This window comes from Poecile atricapillus, chromosome 32, assembly GCF_030490865.1.
Source record: "Poecile atricapillus isolate bPoeAtr1 chromosome 32, bPoeAtr1.hap1, whole genome shotgun sequence".
NCBI classification, from domain to species: domain Eukaryota; kingdom Metazoa; phylum Chordata; class Aves; order Passeriformes; family Paridae; genus Poecile; species Poecile atricapillus.
Window position 1 is genome coordinate 143218 of NC_081280.1, and position 13590 is coordinate 156807.

At 56.1% G+C, this 13590-nt stretch overlaps 3 protein-coding genes and 2 long non-coding RNA genes across 5 annotated transcripts in view; 4 read left to right on the plus strand and 1 right to left on the minus strand.

The window, feature by feature from the left end:
• Positions 1-2504, minus strand: part of GRIK5 (glutamate ionotropic receptor kainate type subunit 5) — a 25606-nt gene extending 23102 nt beyond the window's left edge. The window contains 2 exon segments of the mRNA XM_058860026.1: positions 937-992; positions 2418-2504. Of these exon segments, the coding sequence (XP_058716009.1) occupies positions 937-992; positions 2418-2504 (143 nt within the window).
• Positions 2505-2527: 23 nt separating this feature from the next.
• LOC131590129 (uncharacterized) lies at positions 2528-4498 on the plus strand. Its single transcript, XM_058860027.1, has 2 exons — positions 2528-4025; positions 4344-4498. Exons 1-2 carry the CDS (start codon positions 2591-2593, stop codon positions 4496-4498), a joined length of 1590 nt encoding a protein of 529 aa, XP_058716010.1. The 5' UTR covers positions 2528-2590.
• A 747-nt stretch (positions 4499-5245) lies between these two features.
• Positions 5246-10502, plus strand: LYPD3 (LY6/PLAUR domain containing 3). The gene is made up of 5 exons (XM_058860058.1): positions 5246-5790; positions 7125-7250; positions 8205-8375; positions 8946-9083; positions 9569-10502. The coding sequence occupies exons 1-5, from the start codon at positions 5730-5732 to the stop codon at positions 10456-10458; spliced, it is 1386 nt and encodes a 461-aa protein (XP_058716041.1). The 5' UTR covers positions 5246-5729; the 3' UTR covers positions 10459-10502.
• On the plus strand, positions 7579-8107 carry LOC131590165 (uncharacterized). The gene is made up of 3 exons (XR_009279999.1): positions 7579-7641; positions 7801-7958; positions 7992-8107. It is a non-coding gene; the product is annotated as an uncharacterized LOC131590165 (long non-coding RNA).
• A 2032-nt stretch (positions 10503-12534) lies between the features above and the next one.
• On the plus strand, positions 12535-12908 carry LOC131590167 (uncharacterized). The gene is made up of 2 exons (XR_009280002.1): positions 12535-12712; positions 12763-12908. It is a non-coding gene; the product is annotated as an uncharacterized LOC131590167 (long non-coding RNA).
• The last annotated feature ends 682 nt before the right edge of the window (positions 12909-13590 follow it).

Sequence of the window (13590 nt, forward strand, 5' to 3'; positions counted from 1 at the left end):
TAGTGGGGGAGGGGCGGAGCGGGATGTGGGGGGAGGGGAGAGGGGGAGGGGAGGGGCCGAGGCCCCAAATGTGTGGGGCAGGAACGTGGGGGGGTCCCGATCTGTGGGGCTGGGACAGGGGAGACCCCAAATCTGTGGGGGCCCATGCTCTGGACACCCCAAATCTGTGGGGCAGAGACACCAGAGACCCCCCCAAATCTATGGGGCAGAGTCACGGACACCCCAAATCTGTGGGGCAGAGACGGGAGGGAACCCAAATCTGTGGGGCAGAGTCATGGACACCCCAAATCCGTGGGTCTGGGTCATGGAAACCCCTGGACACCCCAAATCCGTGGGGCAGAGACACCAGGGACCCCCCAAATCTGTGGGGCTAGGTTATGGAAACCCCAAATCTATGGGGCAGAGTCACGGACCCCCCAAATCTGTGGGGCAGAGTCATGGACACCCCAAATCTGTGGGGCAGAGTCACGGACACCCCCAAATCTGTGGGGCTGGGTCATGGACACCCCAAATCTATGGGGCAGAGTCATGGACACCCCAAATCTGTGGGGCAGAGACACCAGGGACCCCCCCAAATTTGTGGGGCTGGGTCATGGGAACCCCAAATCTATGGGGCAGAGTCATGGACACCCCAAATCTGTGGGGCAGAGTCACGGACACCCCAAATCCGTGGGGCGCAGCCTCCCCCCAATCTCTGGGGCGCAACCCCCAAACCCGGGGTGGGGGGAGGGGAGGGAGGGTCCCCCCCCACCCCGAGCCGGGGTCAGTGGGGCAGAGGTGGGGGTGGGGCGGCCTCGGGTGCCCATAATTGGGGGGCGGGGGCGGGCGCCCCACATTCCTGGGCCGGGCCGCCGCCCCTCCCCCCGCCCCGGAGGGAATTGTGGGGGTGGGGCGGGGATAAAGGGGGGACCCCCCGGGCTGGGGCCCCGCACCCACCCGGGATGGAGCGGGGGCTGCGGCTGCTGCTGGCGCTGGGAGCCCTCCTGGGGGGTCTGTGGGGGGAGCTGGGGGGCTGGGGGGGATGTGGGGGGCTGGGGGGGGATGGGGGATGGGATCTGGGGGGCTGGGGGGATGGGGGATGGGATATGGGGGGCTGGGGGGCTGGGGGTGATGTGGGGGGCTGGGGGGATGGGGGGATGTGTGGGGTGTGTGGGGCTGGGGGATTGGGGCTATGGGGGGCTGGGGGGATGGGGGATGGGATATGGGGGGCTGGGGGGATGGAGGGGGTGATGTGGGGGGTTGGGGGGCTGTGGGTGCTATGGGGGGATGGGATATGGGGGGCTGGGGGGATGGGGGATGGGATATGGGGGTGATGTGGGGGGTCTGTGGGGTTATGGGGGATGTGGGGGGCCGGGGGGTGTGTGGGGTGATTTGGGGGGCTGGGGGGACTATGGGGGGCTGGGGGTGCTGGGGGTTTCTGGGGGGGTTGGGGGGCTATGGGCGCTATGGGGTGTGGGGGTTGGGGGGCTGGGGGTGCTGTGGGGTGGGGAGGGGTCTGTGGGGGGCTGGGGAGGTTCTGGGGGAGCTTCTGGGTCTCTATGGGGTCTCTATGGGGTCTCTATGGGGTCTCTATGGGGCTCTATGGGGTCTCTTTGGGGTCTCTATGGGGTTCTGATGGGGGTCTCTATGGGGTCTATGGGGCAGGGGGGTCTCTATGGGGTCTCTATGGGGCAGTGGGGGCTCTCTGTGGGATCTCTATGGGGTCTCTATGGGGTCTCTATGGGGTCTCTATGGGGTCTCTTTGGGGTCTCTATGGGGTTCTGATGGGGTCTCTATGGGGTCTATGAGGTCTCTATGGGGCAGAGGGGTCTCTATGGGGCACTCAGGGGGGTCTGTGGGGTCTCTATGGGGTCTATGGGGCAGTGGGGGGGTCTCTAAGAGGTCTCTATGGGGTTTGGGGTCTCTATGGGGTCTCTATGGGGTCTCTATGGGGCACTCAGGGGGTTATGTGGGATCTATGGGGCAGGGGGGTCTCTATGGGATCTATGGGGCACAGGGGGGTCTCTATGGGGCAGAGGGGTCCCTATGGGGTCTCTATGGGGTCTCTATGGGATCTATGGGGCAGGGGGGGTCCCTATGGGGCACAGGGGGGTCTCTATGGGGCAGGGGGGGTCCCTATGGGGTCTGGGGTCTCCATGGGGCACTCAGGGGGTTCCCCACCCCCACCCTGACCCCTCCCCCCCCCCTCTCTCTCTCTCTCCCCCTCCCCCCACAGCTCTGAGCCCCCCCCTCTGGGCCGCCCCCACCTTCCCCTCCCCCACCCCCCTCTGCTCCCCCCCCCCGCCGCCCCTCCCCCCCGCGCCCGCCCCTCCCCCCCTCCCCCCGGACTGCCCCGGCGATGACGTCACCGAAAGGGGCGGGGCCACGGAGGGACCAGGGGGCCTTGGGGACATCGAGGGACACCTGAGTGACGTCACCGGAGGTGCCACCACGGCCGTGACCTCGGGGCCAGCGTCCCCAGGAGGTGACAAAGTCCTGGTGGCCACCAGAGGGGACGTGGCCATGGAGGGGGACACAGGGACCGGGTGTCACCGGTGGCCTTGGGGACACTTTGGGACACCTCAATGATGTCACCGGAGATGCCACCACCATGGTGACCTCTGTCCCAGCGTCCCCAGGAGGTGACAAAGTCCTGGTGGCCCCAGGTGGGGACGTGGCCATGGAGGGGACAGCCCAGCCCGGTGCCACCAACTGCTCCTGGGACACTTTGGGACACCTCAGTGACGTCACCGGAGATGCCACCACGGCCGTGACCTCTGTCCCAGCGTCCCCAGGAGGTGACAAAGTCCTGGTGGCCACCGCTGGGGACGTGGCCATGGAGGGGACAGAAGACCCGAGTGCCACCGGTGACCCCAGGGACACTTTGGGATGCGTCACTGAAGCCTCTGGAGATGCCACCACCATGGTGACCTCTGTCCCAGCGTCCCCAGGAGGTGACAAAGTCCTGGTGGCCACCGCAGGGGGCGTGGCCATGGCGGTGACCGAAGCCCCAGGTGCCACCAACTGCTCCTGGGACACTTTGGGACGTGTCCCCGATGTCCCCGGAGATGCCACCACCACAAGTGGAGACGTGACCACGTCCCCAGGAGGTGACAAAGTCCTGGTGGCCACCGCTGGGGGCGTGGCCATGGAGGGGACAGAAGACCCAAGTGCCACCGGTGACCCCAGGGACACTTTGGGACACCTCAATGATGTCACTGGAGATGCCACCACCACGGTGACCTCTGTCCCAGCGTCCCCAGGAGGTGACAAAGTCCTGGTGGCCCCAGGTGGGGACGTGGCCATGGAGGTGACGGCCCAGCCCGGTGCCACCAACTGCTCCAGGGACACTTTGGGACACCTCAGTGACGTCATTGAAGATGCCACCAGCACAACTGGAGCCGTGACCACGTCCCCAGGAGGTGACAAAGTCCTGGTGGCCACCACAGGGGGCGTGGCCATGGAGGTGACCGAAGACCCGAGTGCCACCGGTGACCCCAGGGACACTTTGGGACACCTCAATGACGTCATTGAAGATGCCACCACCATGGTGACCTCTGTCCCAGCGTCCCCAGGAAGTGACAAAGTCCTGGTGGCCACCAGTGGGGACGTGGCCATGGAGGTGACCGAAGACCCAAGTGCCACCGGTGACCCCAGGGACACTTTGGGACGCGTCACCGAAGCCCCTGGAGATGCCACCACCACGGTGACCTCTGATCCAGTGTCCCCAGGAGGTGACAAGGTCCTGGTGGCCCCAGGTGGGGACGTGGCCATGGAGGGGACGGCCCAGCCCGGTGCCACCAACTGCTCCTGGGACACTTTGGGACGTGTCCCCGATGTCCCCGGAGATGCCACCACCACAACGGGAGCCGTGACCACGTCCCCAGGAAGTGACAAATCCCTGCTGGGCCCTGGTGGGGACGTGGCCATGGAGGGGACAGCCCAGCCCAGTGCCACCAACTGCTCCTGGGACACTTTGGGACACCTCAGTGATGTCACCAGAGATGCCACCAGCACAACTGGAGTCGTGACCACGTCCCCAGGAAGTGACAAAGTCCTGGTGGCCACCAATAGAGAGGTGGCCATGGAGGTGACCGAAGACCCGAGTGCCACCGGTGACCCCAGGGACACTTTGGGACACCTCAATGACGTCACCGGAGATGCCACCACCACAACTGGAGTCGTGACCACGTCCCCAGGAGGTGACAAAATCCTGGTGGCCACCCCTGGGGGCGTGGCCATGGAGGGGACAGAAGACCCAAGTGCCACCGGTGACCCCAGGGACACTTTGGGACGCGTCCCCGAAGCCCCCGGAGATGCCACCACCATCGCTGTCACCTCCGTCCCCTCCCCCCCAGGAGGAGGTGACAAAGTCCCGGCGGCCACCGCGGGGGGCGTGGCCTCGGCCGCCACCTCGGGTGACGTCACCGCGGGCGATGACGTCACCGCCGCCATCATGGTGGCGCCGGGCGGGGCCATCTCGGTGGGGGGTCCCGGGGTCAACCCCCGCCCCCCGTGACGTCACCGCCGCCGCCCCTCCCCCTCCCCCACCCCGCTGCCGCCCCCCCCCCCCTCCCCCGCCGCCTTCCCCGTCACCGCCGCCCCTCCCCCACCCGGCCCCCCCGGGGTCTCCGGCTCCGCCCCTTCCTCATCGCCCCTCCCCCCACTCCTCCTCCTCCTCCTGCTGCCCCTCCCCCTCCTCCTGCCCTGACCGCCCCTCCCCCCACCCCTTATTTATAGCCCCTCCCCCCCCCAATAAAACCTGATTGGTCACTTCCGGTGCCGCGTGCGTGGTTTCGGGGGGGGTGGGGGGGAGGGGCGGGGGGGTGGGGGAGGGGCGCTAAGGAGTGTCCGGCCCGCCCCTCCCCCTCCCCCATCATTTCCTCCCCCAAATTCCAGGTGTGGGGGGAGGGGCCTGGAACAAGCCCCTCCCCCTCCCCCCCAGGTGATATAAAGGGACCCCCCCCCGGGAGCGCCTGGGGGTGGGGCTTTTCTATGGGGCAGAGCTATGGGGCAGAGCTATGGGGGCTTTTCTATGGGGCAGAGCTATGGGGGATGATCTATGGGATCTTTCTATGGGGCTTTGCTATAGGGCAGAGCTATAGGGCAGAGCTATGGGGGGCTTTTCTATGGGGCAGAGCTATGGGGCAGAGCTATGGGGGCTTTTCTATGGGGCAGAGCTTTGGGGGTTGAGCCATTGGATCTTTCTATGGGGGGCAGAGCTATGGGGCAGAGCTATAGGGGATGAGTTATGGGGGCTTTTCTATGGGGCAGAGCTATAGGGCAGAGCTATAGGGGATGAGCTATGGGATCTTTCTATGGGGCAGAGCTTTGGGGGTTGAGCTATGGGATCTTTCTATGGGGCAGAGCTTTGGGGGATGAGCTATGGGATCTTTCTATGGGGCAGAGCTATAGGGGATGAGCTTTGGGATCTTTCTATGGGGCAGAGCTATGGGGGATGATCTATGGGATCTTTCTATAGGGCATTTCTATAGGGCAGAGCTTTAGGACTCCTCTCTGGGGTTTTTCTGTGGGGCTGTTCCGTGGGGCGCAGCTTTGGCGCTGCGCTATGGGGCACAGAGCCCGGCAGCAGCCGCGCTGTGGGGCGGGGATGCCGTGGGGCGCCGTGGGCCGCGCTATGGGGCGGGGAAGCCCCGAGGGCCCCCCACCTTCGCCCCACCCGCGCCCCACCCAGTCCCGGCTCTCATAAATGGGGCGGCTCTGCCCCACGGCCCCGGGGCCTGGCCGAGATGTGGGGCCGGGCCATGGGGGGGGCCCGGCTGCTGCCGCTGCTGCTGCTGCTGCTGCCAGGTACGGGGGGCACTTGGGGGGCACTTGGGGGGCACTTGGGGGGCACTGGGGGGGATCTGTGGGGTGAGGCGGGGTCAGGGTTTGTGGGGCAGGGGGGGTTTGAGGGGTGACGCGTGTGGGGCTGGGGCTGGGGGATGTGGGGCAGGGGCTGTGGGGATGAGATTTGTGGGGCAGGGGACTTGTGGGGCAGGGACAGTGAAGTGTCAGGGGCCTGTGGGGCAGGAAAGGTGTTTGGGGTCAGATCTGTGGGGCAGGGGAGTCTGTGGGGCTGGGAGGGTGGGGTGGCAGGGCCCTGTGGGGCAGAAGCTGTGGGGCAGGGGGGGTGTCAGTGGTCAGATCTATGGGGCTGGGGCAGGTGGGTGTCAGGGCTGAGATCTGTGGGGCAGGAGGTGTTGGGGGTCTGATCTATGGGGCAAGGGGTGGCACAGCTGAGATCTGTGGGGCAGGAGGTGTTGGGGGTCTGATCTGTGGGGCAAGGGGTGGCACAGCTGAGATCTGTGGGGCAGGAGGTTGCTTGGGACCAGATCTATGGGGCGGGTGAGTGTCAGGGCTGAGATCTGTGGGGCAGGGGCTGACAAGGCTGAGATCTGTGGGGCAGGGGACATTGAGGATGAGATCTATGGGACGGGGGATGTTGAGGATGAGATCTATGGGGCAGGGGGGTGCCAGGGGGCTGTGGGGCAGCAGCCGTGGGGCGGGGGGTACCGGGGTGTGCCGTGGGTGGGGCTGGGACAGGCCCGGACACGTCGTGGGCCTGGCGGGGAGGGCGCGGTGATGTTTGGGGCCGGTGACGTGTGGGGCGGGGACCCGTGGGGTGGGAACGTGTGGGGCGGGGTCCTGTGGTGCAGTGATGCGTGAAGCAGTGACCTGTGGGGTGGAAATGTGTGGGGCAGGCTCCATGGGGCAGGGATGTGTGGGGCAGGGATGTGTGGGGCAGGCTCCATGGGGCAGGGATGTGTGGGGCAGGCTCCGTGGGGTGGAAATGTGTGGGGCAGGAATCTGTGGGGCAGTGACGTGTGGGGCTGGAATATGTGGGGCAGGCTCCACGGGGCAGGGATGTGTGGGGCAGGGATGGGTGGAAATGTGTGGGGCAGGGATGTGTGGGGCAGGGATGGGTGGAAGTGTGTGGGGCTGGAATGTGTGGGGCAGGGATGGGTGGAAATGTGTGGGGCAGGGATGTGTGGAAATGTGTGGGGCTGGAATGTGTGGGGCTGGAATGTGTGGGGCAGGGATGGGTGGAAATGTGTGGGGCTGGGATGGGTGGAAATGTGTGGGGCAGGGATGTGTGGGGCAGGGATGTGTGGAAATGTGTGGGGCTGGAATGTGTGGGGCAGGCTCCATGGGGCTGCAGTGCCTGAGCTGTGGGGAGGATGACGACGGCAGCTGCCGCCAGCCCAGGAACGTCTCCTGCCCCACGGAGAGCGACGTGTGCAGCGAGGCCCTGGCCGTTCTCAGCTGGAGTGAGTGGGGGGCAGGGGATGATGTGGGGCAGGGATGTGGGGCAGGGATGTGGGGTGGGAGATGTGGGGCAGGGATGTAGGGTGGGAAATGTGGGGTGAGAAATGTGGTGTGGGAAATGTGGGGTGGGAGATGTGGGGTGGGAGATGTGGGGTGGGAGATGTGGGGTGGGAAATGTGGGGTGGGAAATGTGGGGCAGGACCTTTTTGGGTTTGTTCTGTGGGGAGATGTGGGGCAGGGGATGATGTGGGGCAGGGGATGATGTGGGGCTGGATCTCTTCAGGTCTGTGACCCCTGAGTGACCCCTGGGTGACCCCTGAGTGACCTCAGTGACCCCTGAGTGACCCCTGAGTGACCCCTGAGTGACCCCTGAGTGACCTCAGTGACCCCTGAGTGACCCCATAAGTGACCCTGAGTGACCCCTGAGTGACCCCTGAGTGACCCCTGAGTGACCCCATGACCTTTCTGTGACCCCTGAGTGACCCCTGAGTGACCCCATGACCTTTCTGTGACCCCTGAGTGACCCCTGGGTGACCCCTGAGTGACCCTGAGTGACCCTGAGTGACCCTGAGTGACCCCTGAGTGACCCCTGAGTGACCCCTGAGTGACCCTGAGTGACCCCAATGACCCCTGAGTGACCCCTGAGTGACCCCTGAGTGACCCCTGAGTGACCCCTGAGTGACCTCAGTGACCCCTGAGTGACCCCATAAGTGACCCTGAGTGACCCCTGAGTGACCCCTGAGTGACCCCAATGACCCCTGAGTGATTCTGAGTGACCCCAATCACCCCTGAGTGACCCCTTAGTGACCCCTGAGTGACCCCTGAGTGACCCCAATGACCCCTGAGTGACACCAATGACCCCTGAGTGACCCCTGAGTGACCCCCGTGACCTTTCTGTGACCCCCTTGACCTTTCTGTGACCTTCCCGTGACCCCGTGACCTTTCCGTGCCCCCAGGTGCCGGTGGCCTGGCGCTGACCGCCCGGGGCTGTGGCCGGGGTCAGCCGGGGGCTCTGGCCCGGGCGCTGCAGCTGCCGGGGCTGGTTCTGTTCGAGCGGCGCCGCAACTGCAACGGGGAATCCTGCAACGGGGAACTGGGAGCACTGGGAGCACTGGGGAGCGAGAGCGGTGCGGACTGGGGGCACTGGGAGGGACTGGGATGGGATTGGGAGGGACTGGGAGGGACTGGGATAAACTGGGAGGGGACTGGGAGGGGACTGGGAGGGGCTGGGAGGGACTGGGACGGACTGGGAGGGACTGGGAGGGGACTGGGAGGGACTGGGATAAACTGGGAGGGGATTGGAAGGGACTGGGGGGAACTGGGAGGGAACTGGGAGGGAATTGGGAGGGGATTGGGAGGGACTGGGAGGGACTGGGAGGGACTGGGATAAACTGGGAGGGGACTGGGAGGGACTGGGAGGGGAATGGGGGAAAGTGGGCGGCACCAGAAGAAGATTTTTGCCGGGATCCCCTTTAACTGGGACGTACTGGTTTATACTGGGACATACTGGGATGTACTGAGATGTACTGGGATGTACTGAGATGTACTGGGATGTACTGGTTTATACTGGGATGTACTGGGAGGGCGCTCCCAGTGCATTGATTCAAGGAGGGGTCCGTGACCTTTGACCCCATGACCTTTGACCCCGTGACCTTTGACCCCGTGACCTTTGACCCTCCCCTCCCCTCCCCCCGTAGCCAACACCACGGCCCCTCCCCCCAACGGCCTGCGCTGCTTCGGCTGCCCCCCCACCGGGCCCTGCCCCCCCGGCACCGTCGTCCATTGCCACGGCGACCACCGCGGCTGTTTCCATGGCAACGTCACCCTGCGATTGGGTGAGCTGATAACGCACGGGGGGCGGGGCTTCCCCTCCTGGCCACACCCCTTTAAACCCCGCCCCTTTAAACCCCGCCCCTTTAAACCCCGCCCCCTTTAAACCCCGCCCCTTAAAACCCCCGCCCCCTTAAACCCCGCCCCTTTAAACCCCGCCCCTTTAAACCCCGCCCCTTTAAACCCCGCCCCTTTAAACCCTGCCTCATTTAAACCCCGCCCCTTTAAACCCCGCCCCTTTAAACCCCGCCCCTTTAAACCCCGCCCCTTTAAACCCCGCCCCCTTTAAACCCCGCCCCTTTAAACCCCGCCCCTTTAAACCCCACCCCCTTTAAACCCCGCCCCTTTAAACCCCGCCCCCTTTAAACCCGCCCCTTGTGATTGGGTGAGCTGATAACGCACGGGGGCGGGGATTCCCCTCTTGGCCACGCCCCCTTTAAACCCCGCCCCCTTTAAGCCCCGCCCCCTTTAAACCCCGCCCCCCTCCCAGGTAACCACACCCTCCGGCGCGAGGTGCGCGGCTGCGTCCCCGATGGCGACTGCGCCCGGGAGCGCCGCGGCGACGCCGACGCCGCCATCGCCGGCTCCTGCTGTCATGGCGACCTCTGCAACCGGCAGCTGGGCGGGACAACGCTCTTCGCCCCCGACCTGCCGCGCCTGGAGCTGCTGCCGCACGGCCACGCCCCCACGGCCCCGCCCACAAACGCCACCAAGATGGCCGACGGCAACGCCGGGGAGGAGGGCGCCAATATGGCCGCCGGCGAGGGTGGTGTGAGGCACGGCGACGCCGGAACGGCCGCGCCGGAGCGAGGCGCGGGTGTCGGGGGAAGGCGGGCGGGCGGGGGCAAGATGGTGGCTGGGAATAAAACGGCCTCAGGAGACAAGATGGCGGCTGGGGACAAGATGGCGGCTGGGGACAAGATGGCGGCTGGGGACAAGATGGCCGCCGGGAATAAAACAGCCTCAGGAGACAAGATGGCTTCTGGTGACAAGATGGCTTCTGGTGACAAGATGGCCGCCGGTGACAAGATGGCCGCCGGAGACAAGATGGCCGCCGGAAACAAGATGGCTTCCGGTGACAAGATGGCCGCCGGAGACAAGATGGCCGCCGGAGATAAGATGGCCGCCGGAAACAAGACGGCTTCCGGTGACAAGATGGCCGCCGGAAACAAGATGGCCGCCGGAAACAAGATGGCCGCCGATGATAAAATGGCCACCGAGGATAAGATGGCCGCCGGAGACAAGATGGCCGCCGGTCACGTGGGCTCCGGGCGGCCAATGGGGCGCAAGGACGGGGGGAAGGCGCCGGTGGGGCGGGGCCAATCCCTGGGCGGGCCCGGGTGGCTCCTCCCCTTCCTCCTGTGGCCCCTCCTCCGCTGAGGGCGGGAATAAAACGGAGCAGGGAAACTGAGGCACGGTTTGGGGGGAAAATCCGGGATTTTGGGGTAAAAAATTCCGGGAATTGCGGGATTTGTTTGGGTTTTAATTAATCTGAATTAATTTTTAATTGAAGTTTAATTTTCGTTTTAAATTTTATTTCAGTTTTAGTTTTGGGTTTAATTTAAATTTTAATTTTGAGTTGGATTTAAATCTTAATTTTCGGCTTCATTTAAATTTTTAAATTTAAATTTTTAAATTTTTAAATTAAAATTTTTAAATTTTTAAATTGAAATTTTTAAATTTTTAAATTTAAATTTTTAAATTTTAAAATTTTAAAATTTAAATTTTTAAAATTTTAAAATTTAAATTCTTTTTTAATTTTAATTTTAATTTTTAATTAAAATTAACTTTTTAATTTTTAATTATTTTTAATTTTTAATTTTAATTTTTAATTTTAATTTTAATTTTAATTTTAATTTTTAATTTTAATTTTAATTTTAATTTTTAATTTTAATTTTTAAAATTTTTAACTTTAATTTTTAATTTTAATTTTAAATTTTAAATTTAAATTCTTAAATTTTTTAATTTAAATTCACTTAAAATGTTTAAATTTAGATTTAAAACTTATAATTTAATTTCAGTTTCATTTTAATTTTTAACTTAAATTTTTAAATTCAATTAAAATGTTTAAATTATATTTGAAACTTAAAATTTAAATTCAATTTCATTTTAATTTTTAAATTTAAATTGAATTTAAATGTTTAAATTCAGACTTAAAACTTAACATTTAAATTCAGTTTAAATTTATATTTAAATTTTTAAATGTAAATTTAAATTTAAATGTTTAAATTTAGATGTAAAACTTAACATTTCAATTCAATTTAAATTTATATTTAAATTTTTAAATGTAAACTTAAATTAAAATGTTTAAATTTAGATGAAAAACTTAACATTTAAATTCCATTTCATTTTTAATTTAAACTTTTAAGTTATAAACCTAAAATTTTTAATATTTAATTTAGTTTTAATTTTTAAATTAACTTCGTTAATTAAGAATTTTTAAAAAACCTTTTACGTGGTTTTAAAATTATTTCGGTTTTAATTTTTTTGCCTGTTACGATTAATAGTAATAATAGTAATAATAATGATGATGATGATGATAATAATGATAATAATGATAATGATAATGATGATAATAGTGATAATAATGATAATAATGATAATGATAATGATAATAGTAATAATAATAATAATAATAATAATAATTATTATTATTATCATTATTATTATTATTATTATTATTATTATTATTATTATTGTAATAATAATAGCAATAATGGCAATAATAGTAATAATAATAATGGTAATAATGGTAATAATAATGGTAATAATTATAATAATAATAATAATAATAATGGTAATAATGGTAATAATAATAGTAATATTAATAATGGTAATAATGGTAATAATAATGGTAATAATTATAATAGTAATAATAATAATTGTAATAATGGTAATAATGGTAATAATAATAGTAAAATAATGATAATGATAATGATGATAATGATGATAATGATGATAATAATAATAATAATAATAATAATAATAGCAATAATGGCAATAATAGTAATAGTAATAATGGTAATAATAATTGTAATAATTATATTAGTAATAATAATAATGGTAATAATGGTAATAATGGTAATAATAATAGTAAAATAATAATAATGATAATGATAATGATAATGATGATGATAATGATGATAATAATAATAATAGTAATAATAATAATAATAATGATAATAATAATAATAATAATAATATAATGAAAACATAATAATAATGATAATAATAATAATAATAATGATGTTATAATAATAATAATGTAAACATAATAATAATAATAATAATAATAATAATAACAATAACAATAATAATAATAATAATAATAATAATAATAATAATAATAATAATAATAATAATAATAATAATAATAATAATAATAATAATAATAATCTCATTAAGGCCCAGCCAGCCCCTCCCCCTCCCGGAAATGACCAGAAAAGGAGATTTTTTCCCAAAAAAAAACTTTAATAAATACAAAGAGGGGAAGCTCCCAGTGCTCCCAGTGCTCCCAGTAAGGGCTGGGGGCTCCCAGTTCCATTTTGGGGAGAAAAGGGGGATTTTGAGGGGAAAAAAAGGCGGGAAAACATGAGGGAAAAAGGCGGCAAAATGGGAAAAAAGGCGGGAAAACGTGAGGGAAGAAAAAGGCGGGAAATGGGAAAAAAGGCGGGAAAACGTGAGGGAAGAAAAAGGCGGGAAAACGTGAGGGGAAAAAGGGCGGGAAAACGTGAGGGGAAAAAGGCGGGAAAATGTGAGGGAAAAAAGGCGGGAAAACGTGAGGGGAAAAAGGCGGGAAAACGTGAGGGAAAAAGGCGGGAAAACGTGAGGGAAAAAGGCGGGAAAATGCTGGAAAAAGCTGGAAAAAGTTCTGGAAAAGTCCGGAAAAGGCTGGAAAAGGTCAGGAAAATGCTGGAAAAGGCCAGAAAATGCTGGAAAAAGGGCAGGAAAAGGCCAGAAAAAGCTGGAAATGGCCCAGAAAATGCTGGAAAAGTCCGGAAAAGGGCAATAAAAAGGCAATAAAAGGCCCAGAAAAGGCCGGAAAAGTCTGGAAAAGGCCGGAAAATTCTGGAAAAAGCCAGAAAAGGGCAATAAAATGTCAATAAAAGGGCAATAAAAGGCCAGAAAAAGGCCCAGAAAAGTCCGGAAAATTCTGGAAAAAAGCCGGAAAAGGGCAATAAAAAGCCAATAAAATGGCAATAAAAGGGCAATAAAAAGCCAATAAAAGGGCAATAAAAAGGCAATAAAAGGCCCAGAAAAGTCTGGAAAAAGCCGGAAAAGGCCCAGAAAATGCCGGAAAAGGGCAATTAAAGGGCAATAAAAGAGCAATAAAAGGGCAATAAAAGGCCCAGAAAAGGTCGGAAAAGTCTGGAAAAAGCCGGAAAAGGGCAATAAAAGGCCAGAAAAGGGCAATTAAAGGGCAATAAAAAGCCCATAAAAGGGCAATAAAAAGGCAATAAAAGGGCAATAAAAGGCCCAGAAAAGTCTGGAAAAAGCCGGAAATGGCCCAGA

Bases quoted from the DNA above. Each gene is read 5' to 3' on its own strand.
- LOC131590129 (XM_058860027.1), top strand. From the start codon at position 2,591: ATGGTGACCTCTGTCCCAGCGTCCCCAGGAGGTGACAAAGTCCTGGTG. The intron at 4,026-4,343 runs GTGACAAAGTCC...CCCCAGGAGGAG, and splicing joins CGTGACCACGTCCCCAGGAA to GTGACAAAGTCCCGGCGGCC.
- LYPD3 (XM_058860058.1), top strand. From the start codon at position 5,730: ATGTGGGGCCGGGCCATGGGGGGGGCCCGGCTGCTGCCGCTGCTGCTG. The intron at 5,791-7,124 runs GTACGGGGGGCA...TGTGTGGGGCAG, and splicing joins GCTGCTGCTGCTGCTGCCAG to GCTCCATGGGGCTGCAGTGC. The intron at 7,251-8,204 runs GTGAGTGGGGGG...CCGTGCCCCCAG, and splicing joins CCTGGCCGTTCTCAGCTGGA to GTGCCGGTGGCCTGGCGCTG.